This window comes from Chelonoidis abingdonii, chromosome 11 (assembly GCF_003597395.2).
Source record: "Chelonoidis abingdonii isolate Lonesome George chromosome 11, CheloAbing_2.0, whole genome shotgun sequence".
Classification (NCBI taxonomy): Eukaryota; Metazoa; Chordata; order Testudines; family Testudinidae; genus Chelonoidis; species Chelonoidis abingdonii.
Genome location: NC_133779.1, coordinates 25115776 through 25137225, shown reverse-complemented (window position 1 = coordinate 25137225; position 21450 = coordinate 25115776). Strand labels below are relative to the sequence as shown.

At 59.3% G+C, this 21450-nt stretch overlaps 4 protein-coding genes and 1 long non-coding RNA gene across 6 annotated transcripts in view; 3 read left to right on the top strand and 2 right to left on the bottom strand.

Moving 5' to 3' along the window:
• LOC116836046 (uncharacterized) overlaps window positions 1–21450 on the bottom strand; it is a 441820-nt gene that overhangs the window by 155818 nt on the left and 264552 nt on the right.
• Window positions 1–21450, top strand: part of LOC116836047 (uncharacterized) — a 445785-nt gene that overhangs the window by 195336 nt on the left and 228999 nt on the right.
• Window positions 1–21450, bottom strand: part of LOC116824745 (uncharacterized) — an 864335-nt gene that overhangs the window by 722542 nt on the left and 120343 nt on the right. The gene's annotated exons all lie outside the window — the stretch shown is intronic.
• On the top strand, window positions 1242–2241 carry LOC116836052 (uncharacterized). Its single transcript, XR_004376356.2, has 2 exons — window positions 1242–1365; window positions 2132–2241. It is a non-coding gene; the product is annotated as an uncharacterized LOC116836052 (long non-coding RNA).
• Window positions 4386–10306, top strand: LOC116836054 (alpha-2,8-sialyltransferase 8E-like). Its single transcript, XM_075070657.1, has 9 exons — window positions 4386–4480; window positions 5259–5369; window positions 5529–5627; window positions 5794–5871; window positions 6086–6172; window positions 6268–6412; window positions 8930–9042; window positions 9256–9342; window positions 9733–10306. The coding sequence occupies exons 1-9, from the start codon at window positions 4386–4388 to the stop codon at window positions 10304–10306; spliced, it is 1389 nt and encodes a 462-aa protein (XP_074926758.1).

The window sequence follows — 21450 nt, the reverse complement described above, 5'->3', positions numbered from 1 at the left end:
TCAGGGTGCAGGTCGTGGGCCAGCCGATCCCCGGCTCGGACGCTGCTGTAGGACCAGCAAACGAGGCTGTTTCCATCGGCAGGGGACGCGGCTGGGGCGCACAGAGACATCAACATCAGCCAGAGAAGGAACTCAGGGTGTCCGGGCTTCCCAGCCGCCCTGCTCTAACCAGCCCCCACTACCCCTCCCCTCCCAGAGCCGGGAGAGAACCCAGGAGTCGGGCTCCCAGCCCCCCACTCACTCACCTCTGAACGCTCCACAGCACAGAGAGGCTGAAGCTGAGGGTTGATGCTCACACACGCTGCCAGCCCCAGCTCTGTCTCTGCAGCATCCTCGGGGGCCGCCCTGGCGCTCACTGTGGGAGAGCAGAGCACGGAGACACCTTCCCCACCATGGGGGCATCTACCGGGCATGGCCCCCTGTGGGTGCCCCTCTCCCCCCTGGCCCTTCTGGGTTTTATCCCCGCTTGGGGAGGGAAGTGGGGCCTGGTGGTTAGAGCAGGCGGGCTGGGAGCCAGGACTCCTGGTTTTTCCCCAGCTCTGGGAGGGGGGTGCCACGGACTGGAGAGAGGTGACCACATTAGCTGGCAGTGCAGCGTGTGGCCAGGGACACCTCCCCCCCAGAGAAAGGTTGGGGGGGCAAGACACTGACTCAGCCCCGCCCAGGGAATCATGGAAGGAGGGGGGGCTACGATCAGTTCTTGCCCAGGACCGAGAGAACACTGTTTCTCGATCTGGGGGTCGGGACCACCACCGGGGTCGCCAGCATGTGTCAAGGGGTTGCGTGGTAGGTCCTGCCCCACGGGTGGCCGAGCCCCCTCCTTGCTTCCGGGCTCTGTGACCTGGGGGCTCCAGGGAGGCGCTGTGGTGCGAGAAGAGAACCAGGAGTCCTGGCTCCCAGCCCCCTGCTCCGACCCACCGCCTCCACTCCCCTCCCAGAGCCGGGGGAGAACCAGGAGTCTGGCTCCCAGCCCCCACTGCTCTGACCCCCCAGCCCCCACTCCCTCTCCCAGAGGCTGGGGAGAGAACCCAGGTCCTGGCTCCCAGCCCCTGCTCGGACCCCCCAGCCCCCACTCCTCCCATGAGCCGGGGAGAGAACCCAGGAGTCCTGGCTCCCAGCCCCCCGCTCTGACCCCCCAGCCCCCACTCGCCCCCGCCGGGGCGAGCCGGAGAACCCAGGAGTCCTGGCTCCCAGCCCCCCTGCCCTGACCTACCATGCCCCCACTCCCCCAGGAACCCCCCGGGAACCCCCCAACCCCCAGCACCACCTCTGCGCCGTCTGCGGCCTCCCCTCCCACTACACCTGCGTGAGCTGCGAGGCGCGTTACTGCTGCGTGCGCTGCCTGGGCACCCACCAGGAGACCCGGTGAGCCCCCCGCCACCCCCTGGGAACCTCCTGCCGCCTCAGGGACCCCCAGTAGCCTCCAGCCGCGCCCGGGGTGCCTCCGCCACCTTAGGGACCTCTGGGAGCCCCCTGCCACCTCAGGGCCCCTGGGTGCCCCTCTGCTGCCCCCTGGGAGCCCCCTGCCACCTCAGGGACCCCCAGGAACTCCCAGCCCCCTGAGACCTGGGGAGCCCCTCACTGCCCCCAGGGAACTCCCAGCCGCTCCCAGAGATCAGGGGACCCCCCAGGGACCCCTATGAGCCCCCAGTAAGTCCCAGGGACCCCCTCGCTGCTCCCAGGGACTGTGGGGAGCCCCCTTCTGCCCTGAAGGACACCCCAGGGAGCCTCCTGTCGCCCCCAGCAGACGAGGGGAGATCTCCTGGTACCCCAGGGGAGCTCCCCACCCTCCCAGGGACCCAGGGGAGACCCCCGCCCTTCCCAGGTACCTGCCAGGGCAGCAGGTGAGACCCCTTGTACCTCCTGGGGCAGATCCCTGTTGTCTGCCCGGGAACTTCCTGGGAGACCAGGGAACACCCCCCACCCTCCGGGAGGCACCAGGCTGGGGAGGGGGTTGCGGGGTCACTGGGAGAGTTTTTGGGGGGCTCTCTGTTAATGCTACTTCTCGCCCCAGCCCCTCTGGTCTCTCTGCTGCCAGGGGGCTGTGGGGCAGTGCTGCCCCCCCCGGGGGGGTGCCGCGGCCGATGCCCCCATCTCACATACACTCCCCCCAATCTGTCTCCCCTTGCAGGTGCCTGAAGTGGACGGTTTAGCTCTGCCCAGGATCCTGGATCTTCCCCCCGATCCTGCTGTTTGCGGGGGCCCTGGAGCTGCCTGTCAATAAACACTCCTTCCCCGAGACCCCGTGTGTTCCCTCTGTGCCCACTGGTGTGGGGGGGAGCTCCAGCCCCATAGGGCATTTAGGGGTGGGAGGCTGGATCCAAGTGGAAGGGCACAGACACATCACTCCCTCTAGAGCTGAGATACATGGAGAGGGGGGAAACTGAGGCACACAGCAAGGGGCTGGGCAGGGATCCCCCACAGCAAGGAGAGGCCCTGCGCAGGGTGCCAGGACGCCTGGGTTCTCCTGGCTGGGTATTCCCCTGGCCCAGCTGTAGCCTCAGGAGCTGGGTGAGGGTAGATGGAAGGGAGTGAGGCCTAGGAGTTAGAGCACAGGGGGTGGGGGGCTCGTAGTTTCCCTCTGTGACGAACTGGGAATGTCTTAATGTTGCTCTGAATACTGTGTTGGTGCCTCAGTTTCCCCTGTGCAGTTCTTAGTATCTAGGTGGGGGGATCAGGGGGTGTGATTGCTGCAGAGGAAGGGGCCAGTCTCTTGGCAACTGATGGCCTGGGTGCCCCCCCCAAAGGTGCCAGCTGAAGGTGTTGGAGACACACAGATCAGGTGACCTCCTGGCCCGGGAAAGGAGCTGAGCAGAGAGGAGGGGCTGGAGGGGGGTTAGTCTGGAGCTGCCTGGGGACAAGGAGTGAAGTGCAGACCTAGGGGTCTGGCTCACTGCCCCCAGAACGGACCCGGCCGAGGGGGTCTGGTTCGCTGTATCTACAAGCTCTGTTTAGACTCTGTTCTGTCCATGAATCAACCTCTTTTTGGCTGGCTAAGAGTCACGTCTGACTCCAAGTGGGGTGCAGGACCCTGTGGCCCCCCAGGACCCCCACTGGGGTGACTCGCTGTGGGGAGCGCACGAGGGGCAGAGGATGCTGAATGCTCCAAGGAGAGACCCGGGGGCTGAAGCCGTGGAGCTTCTTTGCCCTGGAGGAAGTCTGCCCAGGGAGAGGGGGCTCCCGAGTCCTGCCTGGCTGTGTGGGGGCAGTTCAGAGCATCGCCCGGGACTCCGTGACCCCCCTCCCTGCCCCCTGAGCTGCCCCCCGCGCCACACCAGCCTAGTGACCCCTGCCCCTGAGCTACCTCCTGCCCCACAGCCCCTAGTGACCCCCTCCCGCCCCCCATGAGCTACCTCCTGCCCCCCACAGCCCCTAGTGACCCCCTGCACTGTAGCTAACCTCCTGCCCCCCCACAGCCCCTAGTGACCCCTCCCTGCCCCCCTGAGACTACCCCTTGCCCCCACCAGCCCCTAGCTACCCCCTCCTGCCCCCTCGAGCTACCCCCTGCCCCCACACAGCCCCAGCGACCCCTCCCTGCCCCCTGAGCGACCCCCTGCCCCACACAGCCCCTGCGTCCCCCTCCTGCCCCGTGATTGAGACCTTGCAGGAGTGTGACACCGGAGCTCGTAGGCTGGAATCCCAGGAGCGAAAAGGACGTGGGACGGGAACGCTCAACGCCAATTTCTACGGTCCAAACCGTGACGGGGGACGTCCACTCCAAGAAAGCAAATCCCAGCTCACGACGGACATCGGAGAACCTGGCTCCCAGACGCCCGACTCCCCTTTCCTTGAGTGCTGGTGTCTGGATTCTGGGACGAAACTGGGGTGGGGTCTTCATGTTTTGCTGAAGACCGGAGGCCTGCCACAGTTCCCTGCGCGGCCGTGGCGTCTGTGTGTAACCAGGTGATGGCAGAGGGAGTTGTGGTTGCAGGGACCAGGCTGCGCCTGCAGCCGGGACCCCAGACAACGCCCGGAGATGGGGACCCCAGCTTGGCCTGTCGGGGGAGGGGAGGGACCCTCGACCTGTTTACTGGGGACGGATGGCACGGACGCTGTTGGGGAGATGATATGGGGCTCTGAGGGGGGGACAGAGCAGCCAGGAGCCCCCTGGATGCAGCCCTAGATAAAGGGTGAGACCTTGAGGGCCCAGAGAGCCTCCTGCTCGCTGGGTTCAGAGGCTGGGGGTGCTGGGGCTGGCGGCCCCCCAGGTGTCACCCCCACATCAGCGCCCCCCCGCCGCGATCAGCTGTTGCCGCGGCAGGTGGAGCGCTGGGGGTAGCTGGGAAGTGGGGCCTGGGGCAGAGCAGGGGTCGAACCCCCCGGGGAGGGGGGACAGGCGGGAAGGCCCGGGGGGCACATCCCGTCCCAGCCCCGCCCCGCGGGAGATGCCGCCGGAGCTTCCCACCCCGGGCTGCAGGGGGAGCCGGAGGGAGACGCTGCAGGAAGGAGCCAGCCTGCGCCCGTGGGGCTGCACCCCAGGGTGAGCGCCCGGACGCCTGGGTTCTCCGGCTGCCCGGGGGGGAGTGGGGGCTGTGGGTCAGAGCAGGGCTGGGAGCCAGGACTCCTGGGTTCTCTCCCCGGCTCTGGGAGGGGAGTGGAGGCTGGTGGTTAGAGCAGGGGAGCTGGGAGCCAGGACTCCTGGGTTCTCTCCCCGGCTCTGGGAGGGGAGTGGAGGCTGGTGGGTCGGAGCAGGGGGCTGGGAGCCAGGACTCCTGGGTTCTCTTCTCCGCACCACAGCGCCTCCTGGAGCCCCCAGGTCACAGAGCCCGGAGCAGGGAGGGGGCTCGGCCCACCCCGTGGGGCAGGACCTACCACGCAACCCCTTGACACATGCTGGCGACCCCGGTGGTGGGTCCCGACCCCCAGATCGAGAAACAGTGTTCTCCGGTCCTGGGCAAGAACTGATCGTAGCCCCCCCTCCTTCCCCACTGATTCCCTGGGCGGGGCCTGAGTCAGTGTCTTGCCCCCCCAACCCTTTCTCTGGTGGGGGGAGGTGTCCCCTGGCCACACGCTGCACTGCCAGCTAATGTGGTCACCTCTCTCCAGCTCCTGGCCACCCCCCTCCCAGAGCTGGGGAAAGAACCCAGGAGTCCTGGCTCCCAGCCCGCCCTGCTCTAACCACCAGGCCCCACTTCCCTCCCCAAGCCGGGGATAGAACCCAGAAGGCCAGGGCGGAGGAGGGGCACCCAGGGGGGCCATGCCCGGTAGATGCCCCCATGGTGGGTGAAGGTGTCTCCCCTGCTCTGCTCTCCCCACAGTGAGCGCCAGGGGGGCCCCCCGAGGATGCTGCAGAGACAGAGCTGGGGGCTGGCGCTGTGTGTGAGCATCACCCTCAGCTTCAGCCTCTCTGTGCTGTGGAGGCGTCAGAGGTGAGTGAGTGGGGGGCTGGGAGCCCGGACTCCTGGGTTCTCTCCCCGGCTCTGGGAGGGGAGGGGAGTGGGGGCTGGTGGTTAGAGCAGGGCGGGCTGGGAGCCCGGACACCTGAGTTCTCTCTCCTGGCTGATGTTGATGTCTCTGTGCGCCCCCAGCCGCGTCCCCCTGCCGATGGAAACAGCCTCGTTTGCTGGTCCTACAGCAGCGTCCGAGCCGGGGATCGGCTGGCCCACGACCTGCACCCTGAAGCCCAGGTGTGTGGGGGGCGGGAGATGGGGAGGGCCATGGGGCGTGTGGGACTCAGTGGGGCAGAGAGCGGAGAAACGCTGAGGATGGGGGAGCTGTGGGGTGGGGGATGGATGTCTCCTTTCCCAAGGGGGTGTCTCCTTTCCCAAGTTAACCCCTCTGCTTCCTTTCCAGCCCGGAGGCCATGGGGATGGACGCAGAGCAGTGCTGGGAGCTGGGGCAGGAACTGAGCCAGCGCGTCCTCCCTGTGAGGCGAGTGTGGCCGGGGGCAGGCCGGTTTCTGGGGGAGGGCGTTTCACGGACCCACAGGTTCGGGGCTACACCTCCCCGCCCCACTGAGCGCGCCCATGTCCAGGGGCCTGGCTTTCCTCGTGAACAGCGCCCTGCCCCCACTGGGTGGCCGTGCAAAATGCAGGGGAAACTGAGGCACCCACGGCCGGTCAGTGACTCTCTCTCTCCGCCCCAGGCTGGACGAGGCCTGGATCTGGAGGCGGCTGAAGCTGGTGCAGAGCTGCCCCTGGGTGCATAACGCCAGCGCCCTGGGCTGGTACAGGTACCCCCCACCCCCACTGTCCCATCCCCATCTTCCCCATTCTGCCGTGTCCCAAACCCCTTTGCCCCCCAGTGTCACCCCTCTCCCCCCTGCAGGGAGCAGCTGGGGCGCTGCTGTAACGCATCGGCCAACTTGGTGCTGAGCCGGGACAACACCCCCCTGGGCTCCCGAATTGTCTGTGATGGGCAGCCAGCCAAGAAGCTGCTGGTGCGAGAGGAGTTGCTCGAGATCCTGCCGCAGGTAGGGGGCGCTAGGCTTGGGGGCGGTGGTTGGGGCTTAGTGCTGGGCACTGCACCCCAGAAGTGGCTGGATCTCTGCACCAGGTGAGGGGTGCTTTATAAACAGCCCCCCATGCCACACCCCAGAGGTGGCTGCATCTCCACACTAGGTGAGAGGTCCCTGTATAACCAGCCACTGCACCTCACCCCAGAAGTGGCTGGATCTCTGCACCAGGTGAGGGGTATTTTATAAACAGGTCCCCATGCCACATCCCAGAGGTGGCTGCATCTCCACACTAGGTGAGAGGTCCCTGTATAACCAGCCACTGCACCTCACCCCAGAAGTGGCTGGATCTCTGCACCAGGTGAGGGGTATTTTATAAACAGGTCCCCATGCCACATCCCAGAGGTGGCTGCATCTCCACACTAGGTGAGAGGTCCCTGTATAACCAGCCACTGCACCTCACCCCAGAAGTGGCTGGATCTCTGCACCAGGTGAGGGGTATTTTATAAACAGGTCCCCATGCCACATCCCAGAGGTGGCTGCATCTCCACACTAGGTGAGAGGTCCCTGTATAACCAGCCACTGCACCTCACCCCAGAAGTGGCTGGATCTCTGCACCAGGTGAGGGGTATTTTATAAACAGGTCCCCATGCCACATCCCAGAGGTGGCTGCATCTCCACACTAGGTGAGAGGTCCCTGTATAACCAGCCACTGCACCTCACCCCAGAAGTGGCTGGATCTCTGCACCAGGTGAGGGGTATTTTATAAACAGGTCCCCATGCCACATCCCAGAGGTGGCTGCATCTCCACACTAGGTGAGAGGTCCCTGTATAACCAGCCACTGCACCTCACCCCAGAAGTGGCTGGATCTCTGCACCAGGTGAGGGGTATTTTATAAACAGGTCCCCATGCCACATCCCAGAGGTGGCTGCATCTCCACACTAGGTGAGAGGTCCCTGTATAACCAGCCACTGCACCTCACCCCAGAAGTGGCTGGATCTCTGCACCAGGTGAGGGGTATTTTATAAACAGGTCCCCATGCCACATCCCAGAGGTGGCTGCATCTCCACACTAGGTGAGAGGTCCCTGTATAACCAGCCACTGCACCTCACCCCAGAAGTGGCTGGATCTCTGCACCAGGTGAGGGGTATTTTATAAACAGGTCCCCATGCCACATCCCAGAGGTGGCTGCATCTCCACACTAGGTGAGAGGTCCCTGTATAACCAGCCACTGCACCTCACCCCAGAAGTGGCTGGATCTCTGCACCAGGTGAGGGGTATTTTATAAACAGGTCCCCATGCCACATCCCAGAGGTGGCTGCATCTCCACACTAGGTGAGAGGTCCCTGTATAACCAGCCACTGCACCTCACCCCAGAAGTGGCTGGATCTCTGCACCAGGTGAGGGGTATTTTATAAACAGGTCCCCATGCCACATCCCAGAGGTGGCTGCATCTCCACACTAGGTGAGAGGTCCCTGTATAACCAGCCACTGCACCTCACCCCAGAAGTGGCTGGATCTCTGCACCAGGTGAGGGGTATTTTATAAACAGGCCCCATGCCGCATCCCAGAGGTGGCTGCATCTCCACACTGGGTGAGAGGTCCCTGTATAACCAGCCACTGCACTGCACCCCAGAAGTGGCTGGATCTCTGCACCAGGTGAGGGGTATTTTATAAACAGGCCCCATGCCGCATCCCAGAGGTGGCTGCATCTCCACACTGGGTGAGAGGTCCCTGTATAACCAGCCACTGCACTGCACCCCAGAAGTGGCTGGATCTCTGCACCAGGTGAGGGGTGCTTTATAAACAGCCCCCCATGCCGCATCCCAGAGGTGGCTGCATCTCCACACTGGGTGAGAGGTCCCTGTATAACCTCGTCCCCAGCAAGCTCCAGACTACCTCCCCCTCCAGCCCCTCCTCTCTGCTCAGCCCCTTTCCCGGGCCAGGAGGTCACCTGACCTCTTTGTCTCCAACACCTTCAGCTGGCACCTGTGATGCTCCGGGGAACGGGGCGGATTTGACCTGGGAACGTTGCAGGGGGGTTACACTGGGGATGGGGGACTTCCCCTGAAGGAAGCTACCTGAGCTAGTTGGCAGGAGACAGGGTGTTGGCCATTCTCTGTGCAGACACCATCACACTGGCCCTCTCGGGCTCCGCAACAACCACCCCCTCTTCCCCTCCCACCTACATACTTAAGAAATGGAGAGGGGAAACTGAGGCACCCACACAGTATTCAGTGAAGCCATTAAGAACATTCCCACTCCATCACACACGGCCATATCACGTTGGCGGTTCATAGTCATCCTGTGATCAACCAATACTCCGAGGTCCTTCTCCTCCTCTGTTACTTCCAACCGATGTGCCCCCAATTTATAACCAGCATTCTTGTTATTAATCCCTAAAAGCGTGTGTTAGCAATACCGCCCAGCGTTGTGTCAGCCACGACCCACCCCAGAGCTGGCTGCATCTCAGCGTTAGGGGGATGGCCCTGTGCATGGTTGGTGGGTGCTGACCCAGGTCCCCTCCCTCGCAGGGCTCCCCATTTCAGGGCGTCCCCTACGACAGCTGCGCCGTGGTGGGGAACGGGGGGATCCTTCGTAACAGCAGCTGTGGCCCCGAGATCGACCGCGCCCAGTTCGTCATCAGGTAATGCCGGCCGGGTGGGCAGAGTGGGGGAGGGGGCTCTGCAGGGTGGGGGGTGCGGAAGGAGGGGGATCAGAGGGTGGGGGGAGCCCAGGGGGTGTCTCTGAGCTGGGCACCGTGAGGAAGGAACTCTGGAGCCATGGGGACCCCCAGGAAGTGGGGAGACCCCCTGGTCCCCCAGACGCCCCTAGGCTCACGCTGCTCCCCCACCCCCAGGTTCAACCTGCCCCGCGTGGACTTTGCCGCCGACGTGGGCACCAAATCGAGTGTCGTCACCATGAACCCCAGCATCCTACACGCCCGGTACCAGGGCACGAGCTGTGTGGGGAGGGGAGCCCCAATGTGGGGGAGGGATCGGGACCTGTGGGGTGGGAAAGGGAGAGTCTGGATTGAGCCCCCGGGGGAGGGAGGATGAGATTCGATGCCCCTCCAGCTCTCCAGTCGGCCATAGGGTCACCGGGGGATCGGGGCAGAGGAGGCCCAGCCCCCAGCTCTCCGGTCGGCCGTAGGGTCACTGGGGGATCGGGGCAGAGGAGGCCCAGCCCCCAGCTCTCTGCTCGGCCGTAGGGTCACTGGGGGATCGGGGCAGAGGCGACTGAGCGATGGGACGGCCGTGGGGGGGAACTGGAGCGGCTCTGGGGGACGGGCTGTGCCAGGACGGCGGCTGACGGGGGCGTCTCTCCCTGCCCGCAGGTTCCGGGGTCTGGGCCGCTGGCGCCGTCCCTTCGCGGAGGCGGTGGGTGCCTACGGGGCCGCGCTGCTCCTCGTCCCGGCCTTCAGCTTCGCCGCCTACACTGCGGTCTCGTTCCAGGCACTCTACACCCTGGAGGACTTTGGCTCCCCGGCCCGCACCCTCTTCATGAACCCCGAGTACCTGGCACGGCTGGACGGGCACTGGCGCTCCCATGGCCTGCGCCCCAACCGCCTCTCCTCCGGCTTCATGTTGGTGAGCTCCGCCCTGGAGATGTGCCGGCACCTCACCCTCTACGGCTTCTGGCCCTTCCCCAGCGACCCCGAGGGGCGGCCCCTGCCCCACCACTACTACGACAACCAGCCCCCCAGGTCGGGCGTTCACGCCATGCCCGAGGAGTTCACCCGCTACCTGGGCATGCACCTGCAGGGCGCGCTGCGGCTGCATCTGGGGTGCTGCCAGGAGGGCCCAGCCGGCGGCCACACACATCGAGGCTCGGAGAGGGGGTCTGAAAAGAGCCCCCCAACCGCTCAACTCCACCTTAGTCCCTCCTCGGGTGTGAAAGGAGGAGAATAGCCAGTGGTGTCAATTCATTAGGCATTCGTTAATTGGCTTCTCGTCAGTGCTATTTGGTGAGCAAAGCTCATTAATGGCAAGGTGTTCGTTGGCCTCCGTTAATTACCATTTAATTATCTCAGTTCCTTCGCTGTGGGTTGTTGGCTGGCCTGTTCATTGCTCTTTAATGATTGCGCTTTGTTAATTGTTGTTAATAATTCTTAACTGTGATTTAATTGTCGCAGTTCAGCCCTCCGTCATTGACAGCTGTGGCTGGCTAGTGAGTCCTGGTGGTCGGCTACTGGGAATTAGTTCTTCACCAGCTGTTTGTCACTGATAAAGGCTCTTTGGTGATTGCGCTTCATTGGGGTGTGAGGGGCTGGTGCCCCCGGGGTGCAGTCTGTGCCCCCGAACACTCGCACTGCTCTGCCGGTAACTCAGCCATGCAACAGCAGGTCGCGCCGCACACCCACCTCAGTGACCTGAGTGCTTTACCGAAGCCACTCGTGCATCGAGCGTATAAGCCCCAGCCAATCCCCCAGCCCCCCAGCCTTGCCCCCCCATGGGAATACAAACCCTGAACTCTCCCCTCTTGCACTGCCCAGGGGTCTGGCCGGGGCAAGCTTGTGTGTCCGTTGATGCGGGGAATCTCTGCAGCAGCCTGGGGCGAGCTGAGCTGCGATTTTCCCCCCTCGAACATGCATGGGTCAGGATCAAACATAAAACAAGTTTATTAAACTACAGAGAGTGTAACTCATGGGATTATTTTGTAGCTATGATATCCCACTAACCCCGCCAGCCGGGTCAAAGAATGGGCTTCTCTCTCTGAATTCATCCATTCCATTCTCATATTTTATCCTTTGAATTCAGGGTGGGTTGAGCGTCTGTTTCCCAAGAATAAGTTTTGCTAAATGCTGAAATGCAAGTGCCGGTCAGACCCGCCCTATCACTAAAAGTATCATCAATGCCGAGCAGGTCAGCAGAAAAGCTGCGAATGGTCCCTGAACGCTGGGGAACCAGAGAGAGGAACCAAACACATCACATCACAGGTTTATCCGGCATCCGCAACCCGCTGGTAACCGCAGGGTCCACCACATGTTGGAGGTCACCAAGAGAGCCTGGGTTGGCAGGTTTGGAGAGAGATCGTCCCTATTAATATACATAGACAGTAAATGTCAGAATCCACTAACCCAGAGGAGAAGGGTCCCCACACAGTTCTTAGGGTACGGACATAAGATTTGGGTCTGGTAGGTTGGGCCTGAATTATAGAGCGTCAGGATCCCATAAAATACCTTGTAAGGGAGAGTCAGGAGGCTCCTCCAGCTCCTGAAGCTTTGGGTTCTCGGAGTGATTTTTCCAGGAGCTTTTTCTTTCCTTTGTTCTCCTGTATTCTACAGCATTGATAAGGTTCATAGCAGTTATTTTTCTTCTGTTAATCTCAATAAAGTTTTCATCAATTTGGAACTGTCCTCGGCATCAGTGTTTTTGCCAAGTGCCCCGCAAGTCCTCTCCCGCTATAGACCGTTCTGAGGTCTCGGAGCCTGTAGTCTGAATTGAACAAGAACCTATAAATCTGGTTGGATTCGATCACTGGCGAGTCACAACAAACCAACCCATCAAACTCAGCTCAACAAGAGAGTGTCCGTGATAGCGAAGAGATCAAAGCAGGTCAGCTAGAAAGTTAAACAAAACATGCAAACGGAGCCTAACGAGCTAGATCGGGTTTGATTCAGTGATATCTCACCCTGCTACAAGCAGTCCAGACGCAGGCTCGAAATCCCTTTCGCCCGGGATCGGCGCTTCCCCCGGTTCGGCCTCTGTTCCTCAGGTGTTTCCAGGTGTTCTCGTGTGTGGGGAGCACAGCCCAGAGGTGATGTCGCCCCCCATCTTTCTGTCCTAAGCTCAGTTCCCAGCCCAGTAGCTACCAAAATGGAGTCAGGGGTCATGTGAACTGGTCCCGTGGCCCTGTGAGTCACAGCAGCCGTTAGCCACAGGCTGGCTGAAGCGTTCCCAGGAAGGCTCGCCAGGTTGGGGATGAGGCCTCTTGTTCCCCCTCATGGCCCATCACTGCCAGCTGGCAGCATCGTGCTGAGTGGGTGTCACCCAGGTGTGACCACATTCGACATACAGACACTTCGCTGAGAGTCGTAACTGCACAGCCAGGTGCACAACCAGGCTCATCGCCTTCGGCGAATCGTGACTTTTCCGTAGACACCTCCCGTGACACGGATGGGGCAAAAGGCGACATGATCCCGTCATAACTCTTCCAATATGATGAATGTGACAAGGGCACCTCGTTATCGGCTCTTCGTCATCTGTGAAACCGTCTTCCCTCCTCAGTCGTTAATTACGAGTCGCCCTTTGTCCCGTGCTGCTCCCATGCCTGCGGTGACCCGTTAATTCGTTCCCCGGCCTGGTGAATTGTTTATTTAATCACGTGCCAGCACCGGGCTACGGTGGGGTCTGGTAGTGGCCGCTCACCAGACAGATTTGCTGCCTGGTACCCTGTTTCCACCACACCAGCCCTAGGCCCCCGGAGGTGCCTTTTCTTTGTGCCCTGAAATGCCATTTGGCTTTGGCTGATGGTCAGCGTAATGACCAGGGGGCTAGGAAGCCCTGACAGTCATTATGGATCTATGATACCAACCTTCTACCGCTGCTGGCTAGCACAGATTGTCCCGTATCCCCAGTGGCAGGGGCCAGCCCTGGAAAGGGGCAGGGTTCCTCCCCTGCTGAGTGTGCGCCGGGGAGGAGTTGTCACAGTTGCACTTTTTCCCATAAAAAACCTCACCTCACTAGGAAATGTCATACAACAAACTTCGTTACGGCTGCCAAGAGTCAGCATCTGCCAGCAAAATCTGACCCGATGCCTCTTTTCTGCCCATGGGTGAATGTAAGAGTTGTTGTCACGTTTGGGTGCCCAATGGGCCTGCCTCGGTTTCCCCACTAGCTTCATGCAGGGCATGCAGGGGTTAATTCCTTCTCTGGGGCAGAGGTCAGTGAAGGGTGGTGGTTAGAGCCACCATGGGGCGTTTTGATTGGCCTGGACGCGCCATTGTGACCTGTCCGCAGACGGAGGGGGCTCACCGGAGAGCCCCGGACGGGACCTTCATTTAGCCCATGGGACGTTGAGAAAAACCTGGGAAATTGCAGGCCAAAAACTCCTTTACGGGCGGCAAATGTTCCTGCCACCCACATGCCCTGAATCTGGTCACCTTGTGTTCCCGCATTACGCCAAGGGGGCAGAGTGGAGCTGCGAAATGGGCATTTCCTGCCTCGCCAGCGCTCGGCTGTGTAAGCTCAGGATTGGGGAAGGTTGGTCTGTGCCAGTTTGCTCCCTCTGTTCTGCCCATTGGGGTGAGCCTCTGTCAGCCCCTGCTCCCAGCTCGGGTCGGGGCACGGCCCTGGTGCCAACAGCAAACCAGGGCACAGCTCACGGGGTGCTCCCATGGGTGTGGACAGCCGGGGTTGGTCGTGGGGCAGGGGACGAGCGTGTGTGATATTCTGCCTCTGCGGCATTGTGCTGTGGGGTGGGTGGGAGATTCCAAACATGGGAATTTTGATGCCTGGTGCGTGCCTCAGTTTCCCTCTCATTGTGACTGGCAGGGGCAGGCATCTGGGCTAGCGTGCGGGGCTGTTAATCATCTCGCTCAGCAGCGTGCAGCACCCAGCGGCCATAACCCTGTGAATACGCCCACCAACAGACCCGGCTCTGGAAGCTGATCGCACCCAATTTGGGGGCTCATGGAAAAGTCCTCCCCCCGCCGTGGCCCCAGGGTTAGAGAAGCTGGCCCACAGCAGAGGGGGCCGGAAAGGAGCAAGAAGGGTCAAGGCCATGGGGGAAGGGTGCAGTGGGGCGGGGCCACAGGGGAAGGGGCAGAATGGGGCGGGACCATGGGTGGAACAGGGGCAGGGCCACAGGGGCTGGAGCAGGATGTGGCGGGGTCACAGGGAAAGGGGCAGAATGGGGCAGGGCCATGGGTGGAACAGGGGCGGGTTTGGAGGGGCAGGAGCAGAATGAGGGCGGGGCCATTGGGAAGGGGCAGAATGGGGTGGGACCGTGGGTGGAACAGAGGTGGGGGTGGAGGGGTGGGAGCAGGATGGGGCAGGGCCACAGTGGGCCCACAGGGGAAGGGATGGAAGGGCGGGGCGGAAGGGGTGGGGAGAGGATGGGGCGGCGGCCCAGGGGAATGGGGTGGAAAGAGTGGGGTGGAGGGGGTGGAGAGCAGGATGGGGACTGGAGGCCACAAGGGAAGGGATGGAAAGGGGCGGGGCTGGAGGGGTGGGAGCAGGATTGGGGCGGAAGGCCACAGGGGAAGGGGGTGGAATGGGGCGGGGCCTGGAGGGGGTTGGGAGCAGGATGGGGCGGGGCCAACAGGAAGGGCAGAAGGGAGCGGGCGGGGCTGTGGGTGGAACAGTGGGCGGGGCTGGAGGGGTGGGAGCAGATGGGCAGGGGTGGAACAGGGGCAAGAGGCTGGAGGGGCCGGGAGCAGCAGAATGGGGCGGAGCCCCAGGGGAAGGCGCAGAATGGAGCGGGGCTGTGGGTGGAACGGATAACAGGGGCTGCGGGGCAGGGGCGAAATGGGGGTGGCACCACAGCCAGAAGGGGGGGGTCGGGCCATGGTGCCCCCCACTTGCTCCAGCCCAGGACCCCCCCAAAACTCTAATCCACCCTGACTGCAGTGCGGCCAACCCCAAATGTTCAACACTCCCGAGTCAGCCCCGCCAGAAAGCCAGAGCTCGGCTCTACAGCCATGCGATTCCGTAAAAGGAAGAGACTTGGGGGATCTTTCCATTTGCCTTCTTCTCATTGAGCTGTGAGGGCACCAGGCCGGGGCGGGGGGGGGTCCCATTTCAAAGCTTTCTCCACTTCCGCGAGGGCTGGAAATGTACCGTGTCTTTAAGAGCGCAGGCTGCAATCATCACGTCTTCACCTGACTCCAGGAGCTGGGGCTTGACTGAAAACAATCCTGAAACTCATGGCAAACTCACGGGGGGCGGGTCTGTGTGCTCCAGGCTCTGGCGGGGCAGGGCCTCGGGCAGCCGGGACCAGTGCGTTCACCCGCCACCCATGTTCTTGGGCAAAAACTTTGTGTCCAGCTGCGCCAACCTGTCCCTAGCTACGTGCAGGTTGAGCCGTGTGGTTCAGAATCCATCCGCATTCAACCTCGCCGAAACGACAGGAGTGACTCCCGTTCTCTGCTTCGCTCAAAGCAGGAGGCGCCAGCGCTCCGGACGTCGGCGACGGCAAATCCTGACGCGGCAGGAAAACCCCCGGGACGCGCCTGTGACGGCGCAGCCGATATGGTTTTATAAAAAATATGCTAGTGGGTGAACGTAACGTAACGGGAACATGCTTCATGCGAAAGATCTCGTGTAAGTAGCATTACAAAGCTTATAATCTACTGAGTGTCGTCATCCTATTTGTACGAATGTATCGCTCTTGTAGCTGAAACTAGAAATATGAAATATAACGCTGGGGGCCTGTTGTAATTATGCAAAGTGGGGGCCATTAATGGTGGCTTGGAATCTTAATAGCACCCACCTAGGGTGACCAGATGTCCCGATTTTATAGGGACAGGCCCGATTTTTGGGGTCTTTTTCTTATCTAGGCTCCTGTTACCCCCCCACCCCCCATCCCAATTTTTCACGCTTGCTGCCTGGTCACCCTACCCCCATCAACCAGGACGATTGACTGGATGGCTCTGTTTGCAGGCAGGAGGAATGAAGGCTTGCGGGGCGGGGGGGTCTCACAGAACATGTGATCATGTCGCCTGAACTGGAATCCATCTTTAATCCAGTGCTTTTCCAGTGAGGGGGGGTGGGAACCCAGAGGGACAAAGGATCCCCCCCTTATGCAAAAGATGCATAAATGGGGTGGAACAGAACAGAAAGGAGCCATCATGAGGAATCCCCCAGCTACCACCTGAGCCGGAACAAGGCTCGTACCAGGGGAAAGGATGGTTCCCAGGCCTGGGAGGTGTCCAGTCTGTGAAAAGAAACTTATTGAAGCATCTCTGAAGGTGAGATTATCTGTATTACTGTCTTAGGGCTAAATTTGTGGGTTTTATTTTATTTTAGTGGGTGTTACTACTTGGAACCACTTCAATCCTTCTGTCTGTATTTCATAAAATCACTTCTTACGTATTAATTGACCCCGAGTATGTGTCAATACCTGGGGGAGCAAACAGCCGTGTGTCTGTCTCTATCAGTGTTATAGGGGCGGACAATTGATGAGTTTACCCTCCATAAGCTCTATACAGGGTACAACGGATTTATTTGGGTTTAGACCCCACTGGGAGTTGGGTGTCTGAGTGCTAAGGACAAGCACAATTCTGTGAGCTGCTTTCCGGTAAACCTGCAGCTTTGGGGCAGGTAATTCAGACCCTGGGTCTGTGCTGGAGCAGATGGGACTGTCTGGCTCAGCAGGACAGGGTGCTGGCGTCCCGAGCTGGCAGGGAAAGCAGGGGGCAGAGGTAGTCTTGGCACAGGGGGTTTCTGTGATCCAACCCATCCCAGCCCCTGTGGCACATAATCCCAAGAACTACAGCCACCCCAGTTCTGCCTTTGAACCTGTGTCTGAATTGAAACGTTCTTACCCTGGTTTACACCGGCAGTGTCTGCGGAAACCCCAGCCCTGTTAGCCCTGGCATCTCCCGCGACGCTGTTCTTGCGTGATGTTTGGAGAAGATTTGTTCTGCAGCGGCCGAGCGAGGTGTGGGGTGAGTACCAGTGTGGGCACCAGAGCTTGCTGGGCAGCAAAAATCAGGACATTTGGGGTTTTTTTTCTAAGCCTGCCTCACCAGAGCCGCCAACAGAAAGAGAAGAGGCTCCAGTCTTCCTCGGCATCCCAAGCCACGCTTGGCAAGAAGGAGCAGGCATCATCGTTGAGCAGACAGGCTGCCGCGGTCCTTGCAGCTGGAGAAGGTCGGGCCATGTGGCTGTCAGGGAAGGGATCTTGCAATGGCGGCCTTGGATGGTTGCAAGGTGGTGCTGTTGCAAACAGAGGTGTAACTTTTGCGTCAGCTGTGGAGGCAAAAAACCCCATTTCGTACATAAACGAGGCATTTTTCAAAGGTAAATATCAAAAGGAACATCACATCACAACGGCCAGAGTGGGTGAGAGCAAAGGTCCGTCCAGCCCAGTGTCCTATCTGCAGACAGCAGCCAGTGCCAGGTGCCCCAGAGGGAATGAACAGAACAGGGAACATCAAGTGATCCACCCCCTGTCACCCATTCCCAGCTTCTGGCAAACAGAGGCTAGAGACACCCTCCCTGCCCAGCCTGGCTAATAGCCATTGATGGACCCGTCCTCCATGCACTTCTCTAGCTCTTTTTTGAACCCTGTTAAGTGTCTTGGGCTTCACAGCATCCTCTGGCGAGGAGTTCCACAGGTTAACAGTGCATTGTGTGAGGAAATACTTCCTTTTGTTTGTTTTAAACCTGCTGCCTGTTCATTTCACTGGGTGACCCCTTGTCCTTGTGTTATGAGGAGTAACTAACTTTTCCTTATTGACTTTCCCCACATCAGTCATGATTTTACAGACCTCTAGCATATCCCCCCTTAGTCGTCTCTTTTTCAAACTGAAAAGTCCCAGGTTTATTAAGCTCTCCTCATACAGAAGCCGTTCCAGACCCCGGATCATTTTTGTTGCCCTTTTCGGAACCTTTTCCAATTCCAACAGATCTTTTTTGAGATGGGGCGACCACATCTGCATGCAGTATTCAAGGTGTGGACGTACCATGGATTTACACAGAGGCAACATGATATTTTCTGTCTTATTAGCTATCCTAAAATTCTGTTCACTCTTTGACTGCCGCATTGAGCGGATGTTTTCAGAGAACTAACCACACTGAGTCCAAGATCTCCCTCTTGAGTGGTAACAGCCAATTTAGAAATGAATAGACAATGGAAAATTAATAGACAATGAAAGGACATTCAGACCGTATCTCCAGATTTTCACAAGCATGTACATGAATAGTACGATGCAAATAGTGAGTGGATTTTTTTTTTTACGTGATATAAGGATTGCAAGTTTGCAGCGCTTACTGCGTTGTAATAATCCTGTTGCCTCAGCCAAAGGCCTCAGCTAAATTAACGAATGAATATTTAACCCACATCAGGACACGCTGAAAACTGCACGGAGCATGGAAAAGCTTGGCCCCCCCAGTAAAAAACTGATTCAGACAAACAATCGCAACTTTCTGAAAGAACATTGCAAAGAAAGCTCTGCTGAAGTGCGAGGAATTCATTACTGTGCGCCCCAAATCGAAAAAGGCAGCCAACGAATCCCCCCTGGGGAAGTGCGCCGAAGAGGGCTAATGATCATAATGATTAATAACAAGCGTCATCATAATTATGAGACATATTCGACTTACCTTAGCACTGAGGGGATTTGCCACAGGTGCCAAAGGAATCCGTGGCCGGGAAGACGCTGCGCTGTTAGCTGTGGGGTGTTGTTCACTCTCCAGATGGCGAGTTGGATCTTTTTCTCCTCGACGGCTCCTGGTAGCGCAAAGCTGCCTTTCAAAACCTGAACCCTTGCCGGCTACCGGGACGGTGAAGGGCCGTGGATTTCTCCAGCGAGGTTTCAATTTGGGACACTCTTCTGCAGAACCCGCAAACGTTGGCTCAAATCCAGCTTGGTTTTTGGGACGGCTCCTATTTGTTTGAGGGTTGAGTCTATACACACACACACCACACACACCCCTTAGTCTCCTCTTGCGTACATGCACAAGCTAGGAAGGTGGCTTTCCAAGCTCTCCGCCCTGTGCCCGAGGCCCCGGTGGCGTCATCTCTGGCAGCACCGGAGGGAAATAATTTTAAATCTTTTCACCGTGCCTTGAAAGGCAGGAGGGGAGCTCACAACCGTGTGTGAGCAAGGGGGAAACAGATTGGCGGCCGGCACGAGCTTCGCCATCACGAGAGGCCTTGCCCAGGGCACCCACCCCTCCCGGGTTACTGCCTTCCTCAGCAGGGGCAAGATCGCCAGGCCTGCCCTCTTAGCAAACACCTCGAGACTCTGCCGGCCCAGACCTTGCGGGGAACCGACGCAGGCGAGCCAGCTGCCAGCTGTGGCCCCGGCTGCCGGCATTAGCTGAGACCTGACACACTCCTCGCCGGAGCCAGCCCAGCCCCCCGGCGCGTTGGGCTGGCTCAGGACAGGTGTGGGTCTGCCCCGAACGCGTTTTGCCATTAGCCTCTGCGAGCGGCTGGGAGCTGCTGCCGGCAGGAATCGCGTTTGCAGCGGCTCTGGCCCAGGCTAGAAAGAATAAATGTAAATTTTGTTTTATAACTGTGCAAACATTTGCTGTGAACTTGGGAACCGGGAAATGGGAATCATCCCCCAGCCCTCCCAGAAGACTAACAAAATCCGCTGGGCCGTGCGGGATCATCGCATGCACAGGACTGGTCAGTGGCCTGGTCGCCTCTGGGAAACGCTACGTGGCAGGAGGTTCGTCCTGTGGGCTTGGAAACTGAACAAAAACACTGGAACTTTTCCATCTTTTTGGCTCTTTGAACTCAGAGGGGGCAGAGACTTTGAACTGCTGTCAGAGATCCTCAGGAGCCGCCTCCCGGGCCCGCCCTGAAAGACACTTTGAACAGAGAGATCACTATGACTCAGTCACTCTTCCAATTTAGCTGGCGTGTGGATGTTCGCTGGCTGTCACCTGCGACTAACGCACTGAGTCCTTTGTCCTTATACCAGTCTTGTGCCCCCTATATTCACCCCCTTTCTCAGGACTATGATAAGTCTTGTACAAAGAAGGCCTTGTGAGGTATCATTTGAAAACTCATAATTTGCTGATCATCATTGTTCTGGTAAAATATAGGTGGCAACATTGGATGTAAAGCTACAGGATTCCTCGGTGCGGCATTACAGCATCATATCCCAAGTCTGAGAGGCAGCCACCAACTGGTTCCCTGGATGTTCATGAACTTTTACGTAGTTTATTCCAGGATCGGCTACAGTTGTTGACTTTGGCGGGAAGCCTAGGGGACCAGTTGATCTGGGGACAGAGGCTGGTTTCTTGGGACTGGATGTACCCTGACTGTGGTTTGATTTTTGGTGAAAGGAACTATTGATCGCTAAGTGTCCGGCTGGCGAGACAGACTGGAGGGTCTCAGGGGATTCCCTGGTGAGACTGGGACAGCAAAGGCCCTGTTCCCGAGTTTCCTGGCGCCGTCTCCCTGCAATGGGTGGCCCCTCTCCCCCGGTCCTCGCACCAGGTCCTGAGTTTGCCACATCCAAAGAGGAAGCACCCAGAAGCCTGGTGCTTTTGCCCTGCGCCGGCCCCGGGACCAGTTCTGCCATAAACCAAATGTCCGTTAAGGAGCAGCGGGTGGAGACGGGGGTGTGGAGCCGAGTGAAACCCCAACCCGCTCCCTTTGTCCAAGGTTTGTCCCCCAGCATCAGCCTGTCCTGCTACTCCTTTGTACGCATCACGCAGCGCTCTCCGGTTCCCGGCACGCCTGAGATCGGTGTTATGCTGGTGCGAAGGGCGTCACTCCCGTTGGGGTGAGACGGACATTCCCCCATGCCAGGGATCCCCGGGAGGGGCCCATCTTTCAGGCCAACGTTATTGTACAGAACCACTCGATCAGGGCCAGGTTGGGACCTTCTGAGGCCCTAAACCTTGTGTGACGTTATTGACATAATCTGAGACCATATAGAACATGGTTGCAACCAAGGTCCTATAGTGGCACCAAATCTTATGTAAAGGGGGTCATATAAGGTGTCCAAGAACAGGCTATGGGTTGCTGGTTATAATTATGCTGTCTGGGTGCATGTGTCATTTTTGTAGTTAAAGTTATGAGTATTGGCTCTGTACTGTCTGTATTTCAAACTTGTGCTGTGCTTCTGGGTGACACCCCAGACAAGTTGGTGTCAGCTCAGCTTAGCCTGCTTGATGGCCCATTAAGGACCATTAGCTACACAATTGACCCATGAGAGAGGCAGATACGCCCTGTGACTCAGGGCAGGGTGAGCAGACTGGCCCAGTGACTCCAGACTCCATTTTGCTGTAACTTTCCACAGTAAGAACAAAAGAAGTGTTTACAACCTGGAAAAGCTAATATAAGGCGGAGACCTCACTCGCATTTTGTCTTCAATCCTGCTTCCTACTCTGGAGGGACTTTGCTACAAACCGAAGCTCTGCACAAG